This window comes from Lytechinus pictus, chromosome 17 (genome assembly GCF_037042905.1).
Source record: "Lytechinus pictus isolate F3 Inbred chromosome 17, Lp3.0, whole genome shotgun sequence".
NCBI lineage: Eukaryota > Metazoa > Echinodermata > Echinoidea > Temnopleuroida > Toxopneustidae > Lytechinus > Lytechinus pictus.
This window is the reverse complement of record NC_087261.1, coordinates 13516805-13539822: the sequence shown is the minus strand read 5'-3', so window position 1 is coordinate 13539822 and position 23018 is coordinate 13516805. Positions and strand designations below refer to the sequence as shown.

The 23018-nt window shown below is 37.5% G+C and overlaps 1 protein-coding gene across 2 annotated transcripts; it reads right to left on the bottom strand.

Annotated features, from left to right (window-relative positions):
• Positions 1-33: 33 nt before the first annotated feature.
• On the bottom strand, positions 34-19913 carry LOC129280284 (uncharacterized). 2 transcript variants are annotated; one of them, XM_064112406.1, is made up of 9 exons: positions 19827-19913; positions 15832-15921; positions 14631-14729; positions 10238-10308; positions 9533-9761; positions 7940-8683; positions 7252-7644; positions 6010-6419; positions 34-5141 (listed from the first exon to the last, which is right to left on the bottom strand). In XM_064112406.1, exons 1-9 carry the CDS (start codon positions 19885-19887, stop codon positions 4845-4847), a joined length of 2394 nt encoding a protein of 797 aa, XP_063968476.1. In that variant the 5' UTR covers positions 19888-19913; the 3' UTR covers positions 34-4844. The 2 variants fall into 2 exon arrangements, with proteins under 2 accessions (XP_063968476.1, XP_063968477.1); XM_064112407.1 differs by having other exon boundaries at positions 6010-6416.
• Positions 19914-23018: the final 3105 nt, after the last annotated feature.

Here is a 23018-nt window from a genome sequence, read left to right as displayed (position 1 = left end):
ATACACATGTACAATGACAGATAAGTATCCTGATTTATTGTGTTTCAAACAAAGTTTATTAACTGAACTGTGTTTATAGCAGTGAAATAGCAAAAACTTCTTTTAGTGTTCGAATTGTTTAAGTAAAATATACATGCAATATTCTCTATTATCAGTATTCTTAAACCACACTGAAATTGACTTCACTTTCATGAGTTTATTGAATTAATTTTAGCCCGGAGTAACTCCCATCCCGTATTAAAGGGGAAGTTCACCCTATAACTAAAAGTGTGTTGTTAAAATTCCAGAAAAAAAAACTAGTGAAGGTTTGAGGAAAATCCATCAAAGATTACAAAAAAGTTCATTATACGAGCAGGTGCCAGATATAAAATGCATAAATTTTCTTTTTTTAATCATGTTAATGGGGATGATGAATATTTTTTTTTCAGGAGCGGGTGTCAAATTGTTTGCCTGTTAAGATACTGAAGGTTCAGTGCTCAGGGGCTTTCGCCAATAGGGGGCACCCGAATTTTTTTAACCCATATTTTCCCCGATCGGCCGCTCAAAGTTGATTGTTGTTTGTTTCTTTGAAGGGATATAGTCATAACAGTCACTTCTTAGCTATAGTTTTATAAACCAACATTCATATATAATCTCATAAGTCCTTTATAAATAGTGCGAGCGCGAAGCGCGAGCTAAATTTGCTTGGAAATTTCATTATTTTTTGTCCTGAAGATTGATCATTCCAATGTTTGTGATCCTGCATGAGCAAGATGCGTATGTATACTACATATACTGCGAGCGCAAAACGCGAGCAGAAATTTTTAGTATACGTTCTGGCCTGATCGAAAATGGATCGATTTGTTAAGGGCCGTTTGCAGTTATAGCCATGAAGACGATACATATTCAAACAATCAAATAATGCGAGCTCGAAGCGCGAGCTGAAACTTTTTGACATTCCGACCTAAAAAATGGACATTCCGAGCACTTTGTTATCAAGAACAGAATAAATATATTACTAAAAAATGCGAGTGCGAAGCGCGACCGGAAAAACAAATCGAGACTTAGACCCCCCAAAAGGGACACTCTATTCATGTTTTGCAAATCATGAAAAGGATGGGTAATTGGGTATCTTCCTATATCAATAATGCGACCGTGAAGCGTGAGCAGAAGCATTAATAAATGATACGAGCGCGAAGCGCAATCTGATACTATTATTATTGCATTGACCCGGGACCGAGACATTCTAAGGACATTTTGTCATCATATGAAAATGATGACTATCTTTTTATTTCCCTTCCTCAGCGCGAGATAATCCAAAAAAGGGACATTTTTAATTATTAGGAATTCATGAAAATGTTAATGTTATCTTATCAATATCTAATAAGCCTTATGAGAGCGCGAAATTTAATTTGTTGATATGAACATTTTAAGCACTTATGCAATTATGACTAGGATGCATGGGTTAATATATTCTTAAAAATAAATGGGAGCGCAAATCGCGAGCCGAAATTATTGATGAACTGTCATGGAAAGGGTTTTTTAAATAGCTTGTTATAGAATTACTGTACAGGGGTATACATTACTCACCAACCAAAATGCGTGCGCGCAGGGCTACTGTACTTGATAAGTTTTGACAATCAAACCTAAAAAGGGATATTTTGAGAACTTTATGGAATACACGAATAGAAGATAGGTACTTGACAAATCAAATAATGCGAGCGCGCAGCGCGAGCTGAACATTTTGATACTCAGACAATAAAACGGACATTTTAAAGAACACTTTTTCAAAATAAATGTGTAAATTAAACAAAATGATGAAAGCTTGATGTCCAAGCTGAACTATGTTTTGTATAATGACTTCAAAATTTGACATTTAAAGCTTCATATCAGCCTATTAAGCAAGATATGTATCTCATCCAACATGCAATGCGAGCGCGAGCGAAAATTTCATATATTATTAACATGAAAGATTTTCTTTTTATTTTCCCAGTCTTCCCCTCACCTTATTTTATTTACTCGTCTTCCTCTTCTTTTTCTCTCCTCTTTCTCCTTCTTTTTCTTTATTTTTATTGCTCCGCCAATATAAGGGGGGGGGGGGCCTCGGGCCCCCTCGGGCCCCCTGGATCCGCCTATGTACAGTAAAAACAATTTCCCCTTTTTCATACAATGAACTTTAATTGATGTTTTTTTTACTAAACGATATTGGGAAGCTATCGCATATGACGTCACAAATAGAAAATAAACTTCTAAAAACTGTTTTAATCTTTGATGGATTTTCCTCAAACCTTCACCAATATATTCAAATTATTTTTCTGCTTTTTTGCAATAAACATTTTGACAGAGTCAAGTCTACTATTGGCATAATTGGAGAATTGGTAGCTATCATGCAATGCAGGCCCTATAATATTCGCAAAAAAGTCGATAGATTGTTAAGGTAAAGGAATGCATCTCAACCAATGATAGGCTCAGGCTTCAACTACACGTAATTAACTCCATCAGTATAATCAAACACAGCTCAAATAATCAAACGCAACACTGTGAGCATTGTGAGTGCATAATATTTTGCTTTGTGTGACTGATGGGCGAACATGTCTCTTTTTCTAGGTGATTAACTTTAAACCAATCGTACAAAGATTCACCGCCACGTGACTGAAATTTTATATCATTCATTCCAATGGTAGATAGTTTCAGTGTTTCGATGGGCTGACTTAATATGCGTGAAAGATACATTTTGTATGTCAAATTCTATCAAATGTGAATTATCTTAAGATTCAGTGATATCACCAACCTCTACATGGGCATATCGCAAAATGTTCAGGGCATCAGTAGGCTCAGGCTCTACCACCATGTAAGGATAAGAGAGTATAATCAGTCGGGCCTACACGAGATATAAGTCACACAAAGCCTGATAATGCTCATTTGGATTTGATAACATTTGAAGATATACATGTATATTGACAGGGTAATTACGGTGCGAATCGAATGGTATCGGTACACTAACTTATTGAAATATTTTGATGACAATAACACACACACACACAAACATTTTATTCCTTCTCTTGCTAAAAACTTATCACTAATCAATATCAAGTTTGCAATAACACGAATAAAATGCAAGACTTATGACGGACTTTCGAACCTTATACCAAAATCATACAAATTCTCTTTATAAGTTCACGTCGGTCTTTGGTGGTATGGTGGTATCACATTCTTCCAGCAACAAGAGAGTCCAAACCCAGCCTTGTACCACGTGTTGAGATGGTACATCAGGGCCCCGTCTAACAAAGAGCTGCGATTGATCTGATCAATCTCAACTATGGAAAGCCAACGACGCCCACATCTAAAATGCATGTTTCCCGGGGCATGTTTCTTCATTTTTTTCTATATATGATGTATATTACTACATAAATTCATTGTTTTCTTCACAATTTGGTGTGTTTGCCTTTGTTTACAAAGGATATTTTGCAAATTTCATGTAGAAAAAAATTATGACACTGATGGGTTTCCATAGAGTTACGATTGATTGGATCAATAATTGTAACTCTATGTAAGACGGGACCCAGGACCCAATTTTAGAACGAGTTAAGATTTATCTGATCAATCATAATTATGAAAAGACAGCAATGTCAACAACATTTGTCATGTTAATGCAGATGTATGACCATTTGTTTCCCTTCTAAATATGAATTATACTTGTGCATAATAATAATAATAAAGGTATATTTACCCAGGGTAGCCACTTCAGTTCCGAAAACTGTTCTCCCAGCGGGCCCTGCTATTATCACCCGGCTAAGCTAGGCTACCTATTCGGTGCACACAGCTTTTTGAGGAATTACTTCCTGCCGGTACCCATTACCTCACCTGGGTCGAGTGCAGCACACTGTAGATGAATTCCTTGCTGAAGGAAATTACGCCATGGCTGGGATTTGAACCCACGACCCTCTGTTTCAAAGTCCGGAGACTAATCCACTGGGCCCCGACGCTCCACATACGTCATTGCTTTGCCAAAACGATGCGCTCAACAGAAACACTGTGAAATTTTCCTTTATGGAGAATAAGAACATTGGATTGTCATAGTTGAGATCAGTCACAACTCATTGTAAGAAACGGTCCACTAAGAGGAGTCGATCTAGGATTCGAGCTTGAAAATAGGTCTTCAAGAACCCCGTTCCATTAACCTCTATTACTTCTACCAGGATTGTTTATTCATTACCGTTTTCAAGAACCACCCTGGCAGAGTATCAGCGGACATAATTTTTTTGAAGTGAACACGTTTATAGTTTGACTTAATTGTTAGTGCAGAAAAAGCTACGTGATTGATTATGATATCTAAGGAAGACCGTCAAAACTATGACATTTGGGAGATTTATGTACAATCGACAGTCGAATTCAGATAAAGAAAAATCAATATGATTCAATTATTCTGAATATCTTAACGACTTTGGTCACTTGAGGCAATTTGAGAAAAAGGTGACTTGATACTGCACCGATATTAAAGTATATACTTGTACATAAAAGTCCACCACCCAACTTGTCAGTTTCTGGAAATAAAATTCACTAGTTTTTTTTATACAGTCTCTTAAAAGATCGCAACCCGTTGATGAACTCAATGAGTTTGATGTAATCTCTTAAGGTCACTATCCGTTGACGAACTAAATGACTTTGATGTAATCTCTTAAGGTCGCCATCCGTCGATGAGCTTGATGACTCTGATGTAATCTCTTAGGTCACCATCGGTTGACGAACTTGATGACTTTGATGTAATCTCTTAAGGTCGCCATCCGTTGATGAACTTGATGACTTTGATGTAATCTCTTAAGGTCGCCATCCGTTGATGAACTTGATGACTCTGATGCATTCTCTTAGGGTCGCCATCCATTGACGAATTTGATGACTTTGATGGCGTGGAATTGCGACATGTGAAACTCGGTTCGAAGTATCTCCTCTGACATCGACTTAAGAAGCTCGCCGTTCATCTTTTCCGATCGGAGTTTGTCGATGATATCATCACGGATGTTAAGAAGACGAAGTGCCTGAGCGATCTGATCGCAGCTAAGGGTAGCGATGTCCACTGGTATGTCCTTGAGATTCTTGATGCAACTGCGGGGTAGGCTGGCAGATTTTTTCGCGATTCGAGCCGGTACAGTTGGAGGCGTTACCTAGTAAAGTTTGCAACAAAAATAAATAAATTAATAGATGGAAAAAGGAAAGATATATATATATAGTTTTGTGAGGAATAGTGAACTAAGAGAATGATAGTTGATTGGCTTAAACTAAAGATCGGTCTTTACTACTTTGTAAAGGTTAAAAAATATCCACCTGGAATCGAAATCCGTCCTTTGGATATGAAAGACAGCATGATTATGTGTTGAAGGGGCCCAGGAAAAAAGGTAATAGCTAGAATGAATGCTATACCATTTCTTTAAATACGAGTTGCGGGTTAAATTATTATGGGGACCCCGATAACTTTTTCACCTCTTTGAGATACTTTCCCTCGTAATAAAAGGTTCTCAGTGATGACAATAGTATATCTGTAAAGCGCTTAGAGACGTCTTTCCGATATTTAGTGCTATATAAAAGCGGAATATCATGTCCATGACAAAATTCGTTGTCCTCTTAAAACGTGCATGTCAGATAACGATTATCAATAAAAATGTGACGGGCAACAAATTAAGAACCAAGGGTCTCACGCTGCGGGTCCAGGAAGGGGCTGGACAACGATTATCTATAAAAATGTGACGGGCAACAAATTAAGAACCAAGGGTCTCACGCTACGGGTCCAGAAAGGGGTTGGCCCTAGTGCTTTTTTGTGTAATCTAACGCACTGGCAGGTCATGTTGAGGCGGGGCCTACCACATCTCTACCCCCTCGCCTGGATCAGCCCCTGCTAAGAATTATACATGATAATATACATACATTAAGCAGATAGGGTTTAATTAACTACTCAATTACTGCTATAGGTGTCAATATTTCGTATTCATATTTACTTATTTAGGAAATACTAAGAAAAGTGAAACGATCGCTTACATTCAAAGCAGCACTATTCGATGGGTACGTTTCAGTGTCGTCATATGTCGGCGCCTCTGGATAGAGATAATTATGATCGCCATCATCATCGGAATCATCATCGGAATTGCCATCAGAATCGCCATCTTCTGTTGAAGTCGCTTGATGGCTAGGTAATGGATCATGTCTTCGAGGTATAGCCCCGTCGTGTGACTTCGAAAGAGAGAGCATGATGTTGCTTAGTGGTGAAGGTCTCGGGGCAATGTTGGCGGTGGGGATTTGGGGCTTCTGCGTCGGAGCCCTACTGCGATTTGAAGCGAAGTAGCTCCGTTGACGTTTAACTTTTGCAGCTGATTTTGAGGGCGTCGCCGACATCCGAGGCGGTGTAGCCGGTCCCGTAGCAGGTACTCCGTGTGAGTTAGCATAACCTGCTGGAAAAGGGGGCCAGGATACAAAGAAAAGAAAGTTGCCTTATTTCCTTTTAAATTTCATTTGTCTATCCTTCATTGTCAATGACAATGAAGGATAGATCTGATCGCAAGTTCATTGCTAAAATGCAAAATGAAATATACTTTGTCTACAGAGAATGTGTCCATAATCAGTCTGTAATACAGTGGACCTAAATTTCGAAATGATCTCTCATGTTGCTAACAAGATTACAATAAAAAGTTGTCTTTACTGGCCTGGAACACCAACAAGTTCTTACAAGAGTATAGCATTGAAACGGGTAACACAAATAAGGCAAATTCTCTTAATGGCTTCGATTCGATGTACTCTGTGGAAAAAGGATCCAATGTATCATCACTAGAAGCAAAGGGCACGGTCATGCGGACAGGTTAATCTGAAATTTCTAATCTGGACTCTAGAATCCATCAGACAAAGATTTAGGGACAATATCTTAGAATTTTCTTTTAACATCAAATGTTCTTAGCCCTTTATTAATGAACACTACGGAAATTAAGAAGTAGCGGGAGGCATTAGATGTCCCGGTAGTCACTTCGAATGGAGATAAAGAGAGGAGTCTCAGGGACCACTGCCGCGTCGTATCGAAATCGGTGGTATTTGCACCTGACTCATCAGAAGACGTCAGCAGGAAATCGAACCCGGGCTTCTTGTTCTCACCAACATCATAGGCTTATGTAAGATCTAAAGAAAAGTTAGCAGAGGTGTCGAAGCCTTGCAGCGGCCTGCATCAGGCCTCATTGATTACTCCCATTTTCAAATCATCACCATCATAATCAATTACATACATGCCGTACGTACCCCTATTTTGACGAAGCAAGTTCTCCATGGATGATGATCGGTCTGCCGGAAGCGGAGGTGGGAAATCCCGAGTGCCTTCGAGGATGTTCTCGCTACTAAATGGACGTGGTCGTCTGAAAGTCGTTGTCTTCGGTTCAAGAGTATAGTCGGAAATCGGTGACACCTCGGACTGCTTATTGCTAATCGGAAGCGGTGGCAACTTCCGATTGGCGGCCGCGAGGTTCCGATGGCCATGTGGAGACAAGCATGATACGGAACGCCCAAGTGAAACACTTCCCTTGTCATGCATCCTTCCGAGCGTTTCAGTGCGTTTGTGTCGCATCGTGGAGAATGTTGGGTAGCGATTCATATTATTCGCCTTCAACGTCTTGATTGAATCTGGGAAACTTTGGCCTTTGAGATATACCAAAGAAAGAGATAGGAGAGGGGAAGGGAGATGGTGTAAGTTCTTTCGCAGTTTACGGCTTCTATCACGACTAAACATTCATTCATAAAGTTTAAGATCTGACGCAAAAATGTTTGACAACTGTCACCCAGCCTACCAAATAAAAACAATAAACAAACAAAAAAAATAATTAATTACGTTTTGAGGGTTCGGAAGAAAGGATTTAAACTCCCTTTCGGGTAGGCCATATCACCGTTTTACAGAATCTGAAAATTAGTTCTCGGTTATCAAAGTAATACTTACTATCTGACATTGGTAGGCCTGTAAATGATGATAGGCTCGTAAGACTCTCCACCGATGTCGCTGATTTCACTGAATCTACAGAAGCTACAGAGGCGGCCGAGACCCCCGATGTCAACGAAGACAAGGAAGCCAGAGAAAGCGACCTCTCTGGAAGAGGAGGAGGAAAGTCAGCGATAGGGAGCACGCTCAAGTCTTCCACGCCGTCTTCGGAAGGTGGCGATGGAATCGGTGGCGGTGGTGGTGATGGTGATGAAGATGATGATGATGATGGTGTTGGAGATGGAGGTGACGGTGGTGGGGGTGACGGTGATGTTACTTGGACCTTTTCAGGATAGGGAGTTATCGTTTGCCGAGGAGGAGGAAGAGGTGGTGGTATGTCATCGATCGGGTGGTTTCCGGATAGTCCGGCCAAACCGTCATGGTCATCAACCGTAGCTGACGAGATATTGGTTACACTATGGCGAGCTCGAAATTCGAATAACAGAGACGACATCATGGTCGTCTTGTTCACTGCTGACGTATCTCTACGTGAAACTGGAGTTGCTGGCGAAAGCGTCTTACTTCCCAAACCATTAACCATTGAAGCACCCAAAGTAGAAGCGGTTCTTTGTGTAAATCCCCCTAGCGTAATCGGCGTGGACTCTCTTCGATAAAGTGGTGAGCGGTCTGGAATAGGAGGCGGTGCATTGCGAGGAAGGGAGTCAGGACATCGACTTCTTAGAGATTTTCTTTCTGGGAAGTTTCCTGATGGAATGTAAAGAAATATACACTCTTAAAAAATCAGTCAAATTGACTAGACCAGTAGTCAGCTGGGTGCAACTGATATGTCTTGTCACATTTCTGACTTGTGTTTTAGTCAGAAATAACTATATTCTAGTAACTAGAAAATAGTAAAATATTACTAGAATAACAGTTGCACCCAGCTGACCCTATTAACTAATCATTTTTGACTTATTAATTTTTAAAGTGTAGGTTTAATAGGAATCATATTTGACAAACACCTTCGCTCAGGAGCAACGTTTTAATGAGTATGCCGCTGAGCGTTTTCATATTCTTATCCTCCTATTTGTAAAGCCGTTGTATGGAATCACACATGCGGCAAATTCGTGAACGGGAAATAACCGTATAAAACTCTTAAAATTGTGTTTTCCTTTCGAGCTTGATATAAATGGAACACCCATTTCTGTTGTCAGCCAGTTTAATTCACTAAGATTAACTCACTTAACCACACCTAAAAACTAAATGGCATATCACCGAAAGAGGACAAGTGACATAAGCATGGAAAAAGTCAAGTGTTAAAATGTTCAACAAGATAATCTTGTTGCAGTAGATAAACACAATAGTAAAGAGCGAAAGTGGGTCCTGGTGAACAATCTGGTTTTTGTGTGAACTTAAGCAGTGGCGTAAACCCGTGGTAGCTAGAATAAGAATAAATTTAAGGACAGGATCGAGGATAAATATGAAGAGGGAAAGGAAGAAGAAGAAGAAGAAAGGGCCGAAGAGAATTAAAGACGGGGGGGGGGGGGGCAAGAAGACAATAAAGAAGAAGATGTAATGTTGTAATAGTAACATATCGCACTATGATATAATCACCTGCCACACCGGTTGTTTTCAACTCTTCTAGCTCCTCGTCATCGCTCTGACTACTTGCACCATCCTCATCGATATAAATATCCTCATCAATGCTCCTATTCTTCGGTACTTGGTAGTACGAAGAGCTTTCAGTCAAATCATGAGTAAACCGAAGGATGCTCTTCAAGGAGGGAGACGGCACCATGCCGGGGACCAAAGGGGATCTGAGAATTGTGTAGTCAGTACCAAACTGCACATGTGGGGGGGGGGGGGGAATGACAGAAAGGACAGGATTTAATAGTGATGATCTTAGAAACAAATAAAAAAATCTAAATAAATAATAATAGGCATTTGTATAGCGCTATCTATCTAGAAATATCTATTCCGAGGCTCATAATTTAGTTCTACCCGACAACACTGCAAAAAAAAAAAGGGGGGGGGGGGCGGAGACGATGAGCATTGGAAGGTAGACACTTTGATCGTATATCATGCACATGGACTTCAAAATGGACCCTAACAACTATTATCATTCGATTTATAAAGACCGTATCGTAAACCAGTAAAGGTATCCCCACCCTATAGTATTATGCCTCAAATATTTCATTTTGTGAGGATGTGCGTTATGGTGTGTGAGTGTGTGCGTGAGAGAGAGAGAGAGAGAGATAGAGAGATCGTGTGTGGGTGGGTGTGAGGGTGTGTTTGTGTGAAGTATATGCCACTGCTTACCTCATCATCGAGTGACTGACTGCAATTTGCAAGTCCCCCTTCTCTAAGTGGACTCTCGCATTTGTCCCTCTCTACGAAAAAAAGGGTTCAAGAATTCATTACTTAATTCATTATTGATGATCTGATATCCACAAACATACGATTGCTGACGACTCCCATTCATTTAGCATTACGTCAATATTGATATATATTTCAAATATCTTAATTTGCACCTCACCCCCGGCATCTGAAAGCTGGCTCACAAATCCTATTACACAAAATAAAGAGTTGCTCCGATATCATTTATGTATATCTAATATTGCACTCAAATTGTCAATCATTATTTTGGTCGAAATGATGTTTGCTATTATTTTGATCAAGCTAAACATGCTATAGGGGAAATGCATTTGACCTCTTGTCTGTTTTGAAAGAAGAACAGACAGAGAAAAACATCATCTGAGGTGAGGATATTTCGAGGAAATATATCAAATGAATAATTCAAGAGCTAAAATTTATGACCGTTTTAATTAAGTGACATCAAACACGAGCGGTTCCATGGCATTTGCTCCGTTGACAATTGCTCCGCCATAAATTCCACACACAATTGGAATGACAAACTTCAACCTGGATTTAACACTATTCTCCCCTAAACCTAAAATAATAATTAAAAAACCCATTCGTCTTAGACGAAATAAAGCCCGGAGCAAATGTCGTGTCACCATACGGATGCACGTATTCTGGGCGGGGGGGGGGGGGGGGGCTCGGGTCCCGCCCCCCCCCCCCGGGTAGGCGAAAAAGGGGGTGCCAAAAAGAGGAAAAAGGGAGAGAAAAGGAGACAAAGATGAGAAAGAGAAAAAAGAAAAAAAGAAAGAGAAATGGACAAAAAAAAAGGAAGAGGGGTGTGGGCGACGGATTGATGTTCGACCTAGGGGGTGCCGAATTGATGATGTTCGACCTAGGGGGCGCCGAATTGATGATGTTCGACCTAGGGGCGCCGAATTGATGTTCGACATGGGGGGGGGGCAAATTGACGTTCAACCTAGGGAGGCGCCGAAATGATGTCCGACCTAGGGAAGCCGAATTGATGTTCGATATTGGGGAGCGCCGAAGTGATGTTAAACCTGGGGTCACCGAATTGATGTTCAACCTAGGGGGCGCCAAATTGTTGTTCGACATTGGGGCGCCGAATCAATGTTCGACATAGGGGGGCGCAAAAAGTGCTCAGAATGTCCGCTCGCGAAACATATCTATTTTTAGATGAAAATATTTTTCCACCCCCTCTATTTGCGAAAGTTGGATCCGCCCCTTGTAAAGACAGCTCCCGCTCACATAATTTTAGTAGGGCCTACTAGGCTACTATGATGAGAAGTAAAACTAATTTGAAACCCCAAAGTGCTTAAAATTCTATGCTTTCTAGTCGCACTTATTCTTTTCAAAAAGTGGTATTACAACATATTCATGGCATATTTTTTTCATGAACACATAAAAAAAGTGGTCTTCGATTGCATTTTGTCACGTGATTATTAAACATAAGATAAATTCAACATGCATTTGGCACCTATGTTTGCCTGGCGGGGAGGCGCCATTTTCCGAAAAAGTTCACAGGGGCACCAAAATTAGGTCGGGCTCCTGGGGTGCAAAATCCTGGGTACGCGCTTGATACGAGCACCCCCTCGTACCATGTAATATATATCCCATAACGTGATATTATTTACTAATATTGGAAATGAATTTCCCTGTCAATATAATACTTTTATACTGAATATGTATATCATTACATCATTAATTAACTTAGGCGTATACTTTTGAAAACATGAAAAGGGTTCAAATCTATATTTGAAGAGCTCACTTGCAAAAGGGGTTAGGTCCGTTTTTCATCAAATTTGATTTTTTGGTCTCAATGTATAGATTTTTAGTAGCTCTATAAGATGATACCAAAGAAAAGTTGAAATTCCTATTTAAAAGTGATCAAAAATGGCAAAGATTTTTTTTTTTTTTAAAGGGGTTATGTCCATTTCAGTTTAGTTGCAAAAGGGATTAGGTCCACCCCGAATGTTTTTGGAAAAGAATATTTAAAAAAATATGAATAAAGGTAGATTTCTTTTATACCCAATTTTATGTTGTCATGGTAGGGAATCTTAAAAATTTAGTTTCGCATAAGAATGTGCAATATAGGAGAATTAAAAAAAAATGATTTTCTTGGAGTGGACCTAACCCCTTTTGCAAACAAACTATTCTGAAGAGCTCATTTGTCAAAAGGGGTAAGGTTAATTGTTCATAAATTTTATTGTTTTCTGTCTCAAAACCTCTAAATTTTTAGTCGCTTTGATGAAAACAAAGAAACTTTGAAATTTACATGAAAACGTGAAAAAAGTGGCAAAGAAAAATCACATTTTTAATCAAAATAGATTGGATTCATTTCAGTTTACTTGCAAAAGGGCTTAGGTCCACAATGATAATTTTTAAAAGAATTTATAGAAAAAAATTGAAGACAGGTAGATTTCTTTTATACCAAATTTTATGTTCACATGATAGGGTAGTACATCATGACAATTTAGTTTCTCATAAGAATATTGCAGTAAGTGAGAATAAAAAACACGGTTTTTCTCAGAATGGTCCAAAGTGGACCTAAGCCCTTTTGCAACTTAACTCTTCATTCATCAATGCCAATTCAGATCAAGTATAGGCTGTATAGCATGAACATGTAATGTGTTCCAAGAAATAATGCCAGATTTCAAGGTGATGAACGTTTGCACTTTTCCTCTAACCAATCTATAAGAATTTACGATTTAATAAACTCAATTGCTTTGAGGAAATTGTAACTTATAGTTTCACTGTTCGCGTATTTCCTTGTGCGTGCCACAAAAGAAAGGAAACCGAAAATTTAGTTTATGCTTTATCAACTCAACACCAATATAATAAACAAATAAATCGTCATTGTAAAGTCTAGAGTCTCTTACTAAATTTGATATATTTGACATTTAAACGATTGCTTATTCACGCATGGATGAGCAATAACAATTTAAAGGAATTAAGAATTTTAAAAAGTCATTTGCCGACGGTATCTGAATTTCAAAAAGGAAATGACAAGTCTAACAATCTAAAAAAAAATGCTCACCTATATCAAAGAAAATGATCGACATAATCAAGGGATGACAATGTTCTGTTTCTTTCAATTTCAGTATTTTCAGTAAATTTACAGGCTAGCTATACACACCACTCCGTTCTATTAAACGGGAACCTTTAAGCTTTATGATGGGGCATTTATCTATTGTAGTTGTGATTACGTTATGATAAATCATCGTAAATTCTCGGTATCGTTTATTGTGGGAAGCACTGTATACACCTAAAGCTGAGTTGAAGCTGTTAACATGGGCTGGATATGTTATAAATTAATCGGCGTTTGTCCAGACATTATCCAATTTATGTCACTATTTCTTTTTTTAAAGGACAATAATGAAATACATAATGAATGGTTACAGACATGACAGAATGACGTATACTGTATACATTTTGCTTTAGGAAATGTTTAATATTCTACATGTCGTTTTGGTTATTGTAAGATTATCGTCCATTTATTGGACAATTAAAACAATCAATCAATCAATCAGTCAAAGAAAATTATCTTTATAAATAAAAAAAAATATCCGTCGATCAGTGCACCTGTAAAACAAAAGTAATTGATAGGATTGCAGAAAACCTAGTTATCTGAGCAGAAAATGAGGAACTATACCGAGTCACCTCAACATATTTGATGCCGACTATTGGATGGTTAACATAACAGTAAAATCCACAGTGAACTGTTCAAACATTACTTGCCCAGAGTAACGCATTCCATGCACTTAGGTAGACACATACCACGTATAATGAAAACAAACTTTATTCCATCATAATATATACAGAAAGTTTCTTCCAAACATTCACATTACTTGACAAAGATCAAACTGTCCTTGTTAATGTTCAAATGTTGAGAAGCCATGCTTTCTACTTTCCTCAAATGTAAAATAATCAACGATATTTCGGTAGGATGGGGGGTGACAAGACGACCTTATGATGGCATCATTTAAAAATAGGGGTATAGCAACATAAAACTCTCCTTTCTTCCACTTTCTCCTTTTTTTTAATTGATTTACTACTTGAAAATTCATAGGGACGTCGGTCTTCCCCAGCCCCGCCCTTTTTTTTTTGCAGCGGCACCCCTGAATACCCTCCAAACTACGTGGGGGAATATCCAAAATGATTCAAGAGGTTCGAGCACTGTTCACTTCTTTTGGATTGTGACGTTAAATGACGATCCAGATGTAAATAATCATATCTGATCGATACACAGACACAGTCACACACACCCTCACATACACACACACACTAACAGTATAGGAGTGTATTGAAAGACTTGATGAATTTTTCCACCTACCTTCTTTTCGCCGTATAGCACCAAGGCTAACATACGGGTCCTCAGGATCGGCCGCTTCAAGGGCACGCTCTTCACTTTCGCCATCCTCATCCTCGCCGCCTGGAGATAATTGAGATGAAAAAGAATATAGAAGAATAAAATAATTCATGATTTTTAACCTTTTTTAAAAGCAATTGATAAAAGAGTCAGCCCCATTCAAACGACAGAGGACGTTAGGCAAGGTCGAAGTTAGCATAGAGTATAGAAATCATAATACATTCAATTACACTCTGTAGTATAAACACAATAATTGTTATTTGTTAAATAATATTGTATAAAAAATGACAATATGCACAAATTAATGTATGAATAGATGAATAAAATAATAATTGATTCTATAGGAATGGAAATATAATACGTGAATAAATAAATATGAAATAGACAATAGTTATATTTGTGGAAGTAAAATACAATTGTGACTATCAAATTACTATAAACAAAGGCAAATAAATCGACGATATATGCCCCAAACCTCACACAACAAGCCAATTAATGAATGAAAAAAAAACATCCCCGGGCATGCCAGGTTTGTTCTCTATATTTGTTCATTGTTGTTATTTGTTTAAAGTGTTAACAGGGGACGTTTCTTCAATGCACTTGTTTCTTGATATAGTATAGACAACATATTACTTTAATCATAAATTCTTTATCAATGTTCCGGTTGTGTGTGTGTGCGTGTGTGTGTGTTTAACAAGTACTATTGGCATATGACAGTGCATCCTCCCATGTCTATTCATGATATTGAAGTGTTGTAAAGTGATTGGCTAACATTAATTTGACTTTTTAAAACTCTGAGCTAGAAGGTCACACTTGTCACCTGTGTCTGTGATATGTTACAAAAATGAAGCCCAGAAAAAATCGCGTCCGAAAATCATTGTTTAGTGCTTCAAAAAGTGAAATTTAAAGTGACCAGAAACACCATCTTAATTTCATCCCATACACTTGTGTGTTCTATTTAAGCGTCTTTAAGACGCCTAATTACAAAATCAGGGTTTGCCTTGTATTTTTAGCTTTTCATTCTCAATAATGGTTGTTTTCAGGGTTTTTTTTTAGTCCTAATACATGTCTTGTACACATGTTTCATCTTGGTTTGAAAATTTTTTAAATCGACTGCTCATGAAGTTAAATAATACCTTTAATCGAGAGCCCCAATATTCTTTACCTTCTTCAGAAGTTACATCAAGGTCAATGTAGTGATGACTAGAGGTTCGGCGTCTCCCTGTATCGTGCAGATAAGATGGACGGGATTTTGCTAAGCAAAAAATCAGACAGTGAAATTTTATTAAGCAGATAATTTGGGCTCATTAATTGAAAAAAAAGCTTGTTGATTTTATTGGCATGATTTGCGTGTGAGGTAAGGGGCAGTGGTAAACAGATTTTATTCCTTTTCAGTGATGAAGAAGAGAAAGAGAGAGAGAGAAAAAAAAATATATGATTTTTTCTATTTTTTCTGTTGTTTTAATTTGTTCAATTATTTATTTTTATTCATATATTATTTTTTATTCATTTATTTTATTTATGTTTTTTTTTTTTTCATTTTTAAAATTTTATTTCATTATCATCATTTTTTTTTTTTTTTTTTTTTTTTTGGGGGGGGGGGTTAATTTGCTTTGTCCGAGATTTCAATAAGAGGTGTATTTTATCAAAAAAAATTTAACCCCTCAAATACTTTGCCTAATTTCGAAATTCACAACAAGGACAAGTCGTATCCCCGTTGTGCGATTGGGATATTCTATCATTGCCAATGAACCAAAAGCAATAAATAGAAGTCTGATGTGATTTTTTTGTTGTTGCCATTTTGTGTATATTGAAGAAATTTAAAAGTGTCCTAACACTAAGCATGAACCCATGCACTTAGTCAAAATGACATCTCCTAACCAGCCGATTCAAGTTCCCTATAGGGTGTAGTGATTACAGCTGGATTTTAACAATTTCAAATTTCAAATCTTTGTCCACACCTTTCTGCTTAATTCTGTTATTCACTCGATAGTATAAACAACTTTCATTGGGGTTGAACACTCCTCTTAGTATCTCACAAATATCACTATTATTTTACACGAAAAGTTATCAATTCAATCAATTCAATTCAATTCAAATGTATCACAAATTAACCATCTATATTATCGTACTATTTGCTTCGGGATTACTCACTTTGCATATTAAGAGCATTTTATCCAAAGACATAGCATAGGTAAATATATATAATAATGATTTTTTTAAATATTACCCTAAAGAATATGGAGTACAATACGCAATTTTGTGGCACAATAAAAAATGTAACCTTTCGCAGTATCACCCTATTTTTTGAAATATGGTTTAAATCTGGGACAGTATTTTTGAAAGATATTCTCAGGAATGGAAATGGAAATTTCTCTCCTTTTTAATTCGCAGAGAAGAAAGTAAAGATTGATATTTGACTGCACTTTACTACTTCAGGCTATCCCTAAATTGTGGATAAATAATAATACAACAGTCTGTGCTAATCGCAACAATAAAACTTTATTAGAAATTCCCAAAATAAATGTAGGAGTCAGAAATAAAATTATATTCATGATATTTCAAGTAAACAATTACTATCATCAGATGCATTAGGCACTAACTGATGTTGTTTACCTCGGAACAGATACTTGGGCCACCATTTGACTGGACAATAACATTTAAAAGAAACTTGCATTACTGTAAAGAAAATAAACTGAAAAAAAAAAATCAATTTTAAGGTCATGTATAATTTATTGCCAGTGAAAAAGAATTTGTTTATGTGGAATGCTACAACAGATGGAAGATGCCCGCATTGTCGCGTGGACGAAGATAACGTTAATATGCTTTCGTTGAGTGTAATCTAAATAAAAGATTATTTTCCTATTTGACAACAATAGCATAGAAAGTATACAATGTTGACCATAAAATAACAAAAATTCATTTACTTAGAGCTCACAAAGAAGCTGAACTAGATTCGTTCCTTACAACTGCCTTAGGTGTATTTATAGATATATTATACTTATAAGAAATCGGAAAAGATTATCGAGAAATTTAATTTGAAATATTTATTTGAAAAAGAAAATATGTAATTTTGTAACGTAATTTTGTATGTTGAAATATGAATATGATAAATACCCATATAGGGTTTTTAAAAAATCTCACAAATATCACTATTTACATGAAGGGTGTATTATTATTCATCTATATTTCAAATTATCGAACTATTTTCTTCGGGGTAACTCACTTTGCTCTCTTCAGATTAAGAGCATTTTATCAAAAGACATAGCATAGCCCCACAAAAGCTTTGCCCCCAAACTTCAACAGATTGAAGATTATTCCCCCCTTTTCCAAGTGGGATTTCGTACTAATACCCCCCCCAAAAAAAAAAAAAAAAAAAAAAAAAATAGTAATAATGATAATACAAATAAATAAATTCAAGAATTGAAAACAGGGAGAAGATAAATCTGACACAATTCGCAATGAAATGAAACTGGTATTTCCGGTCTGAAAAATATTATCTGTGAAAAGGTTTGATTTCGACATAAAAGGAAATATAAGAAAATACAGAAGTAGGAACTGCGGTGAAGGTTTCAACAAGAAGTGGAATCTTTTTAATCGTTAAACTGTAAGAAAGTTTTAGTACTCTTCTTATGACTTTAATACACACAGTTAAAGTTCACTTTCTACAAACAGTTCCCTAGGCCTAAATGATGCAACCAACAATCGAAAATTTATGATAATAAATCCGATAAGAATTAGAAATTAAGAGCAGTTCTAAAAGTCGAATTACTCGAACAAACTATACGATTTGGTGAAAGACAATTATTACCTGGTAGTTGGTTGGGACAGAATCAGGAATCGTAATTTCTTTCTTTCTCTCTCTCTTTTCTTTTTGAGTAACACTTTGAAAATAATACAGATTTTTCCTTTTTAGGTATTTTGAAGAAATGAAGGGGTAATCTTTAATTACAATTCGTTACAAAGACGTAGCGAACCAATATAAATCCCCAAGGCTAAGTGCTTATAACTATTTTTTTTTCAAAGCTTTTTCTTCTGATTTTGTTCAAAACCTTCCTGCTTCTGTTCATTCGGATTTTTAAAACAGCTATAATTTGATGACACAACTCACAATTAGAATGAAACTGATATTTCCGGTCATAAAATATTATCTGTGGAAGGGAAAGTTTGACCGGGAAATTGCTTTCGAAATGTATATATTAGAAAAGCTCCGATGTAAAAGGAATTCGTAGGCCTGTTGTGGTAAAGGTTTCGTTGAATAGCTTAGCAAACTTCTAAGTTTTGTTTATATATACTTAAACTTGAAACCAATCTGTTAAAAATATATAGTGATGACTTATCAACTGCGCGCAGGAGCAACCTATATGCTTCCGCCATTGATTCAAACACTATTATGTCACTATTGACGTTGTGACCATAAAATCTTATTCAATATTTTATATTTTTCTCATATCGTAAAATAACCAACTATAGAGTTGATCCATAAAACGGTTGCTTGGTTTTATTGCAACGACAACCCCGGCTAGCAGGTCCCATGTTGCAACATGACATTCTTACGTATATAATGACCTCTTTGAACTCTGCATTTGACCTCATGCAACCAAAATCTAGTCAGAACACTGCCCGTCCAATCAAATATGCATGCATAAAACCAAGTTTTAAAATAGACCCCGTGAACACGGGAACGCGAACATTTCTCGGTATCAATGACTTCTGCAGCCTTCTTTCAGGAGCGGGTATGAAATTATTTGACTTTTGATATACTAAACTAAAACCCATTTTCATCTTTTAGATGAGATTTTATTGATTTTTACGATACTGCTGCTCGCGTATGAGGTCACAAATCCAAAAATTAAAACTCTTATAAGTTTTCAAATTATTTCTTGATTTCCTCAAACCTTCACAAATACTTTTTTATCACCTTTTCTCCTATTCTGCTATTTTTACAGTAATAATTTTTGTCAGGGTGAACTTCCCCTTTAAGGGGAAATTCAAACCAATTTCGAAGAACCCGAAGGACCCGACAATATGGGAAATTTAGAAGAGCTTTCTCCTAATCAGATGCTTTTTTATTTCTTTCTTTTTGTTTGCTTATACCCTGTGAAAGAATTAAGTGAATAGCATAAAAATAATTGATGGCAAATTGGTGTGCCAACTTACCCTTTTCTGTAGTTGCGTAAATCTTTGGTTGGATATCTGAAAACGGAACTAAAACCGCCATTGGTGATCCATACTCATTAAAATAGATGTCCTGCAATATTAAATGAAAATCAAAATTCACTTTGGCGTTGGTCAGCCTACAAATACAAGTTGGGAGCCTTACAAATCGCACTTAAAAACAACTGACAAGTCAGACGAAACCATGTCCATTTTCATAAAATTCCCGAAATGTACAATTATAGACACGCACACTGAGGAAAAAGAAGGTATACAACTCCTCCAAAATGGCAATGATAATAACGGTGATAATAATAATATCAACAACAACAGCAATAACAATAATAGCAATGATAATAACAAACTAGGCCCCATTGCACTCCACCCCCACAAACAAATTCCAGCAAAAATTCTTATTAAGACACCCTAACTCTCAACCTAAACAAAAACACCCCTTGACCATCCCCGCCCCCTGCATCAAACACACAATTCTCAGTCACACCCGCCCCCCCCCCCTCTCTCCCAAATCACTCACGGATATTGCTCTCAGTAACACACCCGCACGTAATCATTTTACTCACACACACATGCACACCCTCATCAGCTGCAGACATAGCCTCTTGTCGAGGCCCTGTCGGCTGTTTTCCGAGCGAACTTGGCAAAGCACGGGAGAGAGCGAAGCAGAGCGAAGCAGAGCGCCAGGCCTAATTCGCTTCGCGAATTAGGAAAGCCCTCGCTTCGCTCGGGAAGCAGCCGCCAGGGCCTCGACAAGAGGCTACTGCAGACATAAATGAGAAGATACATGTAGTCCCATAACCTAACTCGAAGAAAGTACGAAGAAATTAATCCACTAAAGTAACCCACCCAAAATCAACAATAGCACCCCCACACAAAAACAAAAAATAAGACAAAAGAAAGAAAAAAATCACTTGCCTTTGACAGCATGGAGATCATGGAGTCCCCAATGTTTCCCATCTGGTTCATAACATCTGCGTAACGTCTTGGATTCATCGTCATATCCGACGATGTCACGAAGTTAACGTCGATGTTCTTCGACAGAACCATGAGCCTGGAATCATTCTGATCCCGACTAGCCCCCGACGCCGCCGCCGACGATAACGGATTCTTGGTGATAGCCATTGCGAACTCCACCGTCTCCTCTTTCTCTATGGTTAGGTTGAGGTCGAGGGTTTTGATTGCTTTGAGTTGAGATGAAGTCTTTTGAGGCACCCATTCAGTTGGACTAAAGTCCCGAACACGGACGGTGATCGGTAAGCGGTAGACACGGAGAAGATCCTGCAGATATTGAGGTATGAATAAACCGAATCAATATCATGAATATTCACTCATTACAGTCCAAAATACTGATTTCATGACGTTATTGCTTTAATCATGATAAAACGCATATAGAAAATAAAATATGAAGCAATACTACGGACTTGCTGTTGACATAGTCAGACCTGGGCTTAGTTAAGTTAGAGCTTACAGGGGCGTCTGTACAAACAAGATTCAAGAAATTAGAAATTCATCTCCTGCAGATGGAAAACAAATAATGTACATCGAAAAGTAACTGAAAAAACCCCAATAAAATCTAAAAGGATACACAAATATTAAGAAGCCGAAAATGGCCACGCAATAGAAAATAAAAATCTAGTGATCTCTAAGATCTTCTGATCAGCTGGTGGTTGCAGAAAGAGCTACATTAGAATGAAATAGTAAGATAAAAATAAATGCGGGTCCCAAATGCGTACTGCTGATTGGTTATAAAAGTCAATGTGCGTATGATTTTTTAATTGTGTTTGAGTGCAACTCTTTCTGATATTCTATGGACCCCGAGTCCCATGGGAAACTGAGATCGGAAGACTCCACCCCGATATCTTCCTTCGAAGAGATGCAGGACAATGATAATGAGAATGATGACGACGGTAATGATTTTAATGTTTAATGATGATGGTGGCGAAGAAGGTGATAGCAAGGATGGTGATAATGATGGTAATGATGAGTTCGATGATGTGATGACGATATCACTGATAATCTTATTGCGACGACGACGACGATGATGATGATGAAGGTGGTGAAAATGGTATCGATGATGTACGTTATGATAAGATGATGCAGATGATGATAATGATGATGATGACGACTAAGATGGAAGTGATGACTACTATCGTAATGACGATGATATTAATGAAAGTTATAATGATGATGATGATAATTAAGGCGATGATGCTTTATTTCATTTTGCACTGTCATGCTTATTGCATGTCCTGCCACATGTGACAAGGTTTGCCAGGTACACCAGTGATGTTTGTCGTTGTGGTGATGGTGGTCGTGATGATGGTCATGATGATGATGGTGGTGGTGATTTTGGTGGTTATGATGATGGTGATGAAGATGATGGGGGTAATGGTGGCAATGATGATGATGGTGATGTTGCTGGTGATGACAATGATGCTGATGACGATGATGGCGATGATGATGATTGAATCTTGATAGAATTACCTGTATGTTGTACCGCTTCATGTCAGGGATAGTGTCGAATATTCCGTTCCATTTCAGATCCAGCTTGCATACCTGGCCATCAGGTTGGTCAATACGGCAGCTGTATCAGATAAGACACAGTGAAAGAAAGTGAGAAAAGGACAAGGAGATAGAGGAGAGGGAGAGAGGGGGGGGGGGGGGGAGGAATGGGGGGGGGGGATGATGACACCAATTGAGGTGAACTGCTGAATTTCTGATTGCCATCTAACAACACAGAAAATATCCCTTCACTGCTCTTATTCATGTTATTCAATGCTTTCCACAGATATAAAGTGTCTTTGATCTAATTTTCACTGTAAGAGAAATGGTACTTCTTTGACCATGTTGACAAAGGTATTATTAGGTAATGTAATATATGTACGTTTATCATATTGTAAGAGGAAATATATACGCTATGTACATCTCGTGTTGTAAATCGTTTACGGAAAGTACAGATTTAACACTTCGTTGATGATTCACTGTATACTTATCTTGTAACATGCAATCTGTTATCGATGTACACAGTTGAAAAACCAATTCTTAATGACTTACAACATATCGATGCTACGTGTATACATGAGCGTTACCATACTTCCTGCCAGTTTGTATCCTTGTATAATTACGATATCAGTGTAAGAACTATCCATACAATAAAAGGATGAAATCTATGAAAAT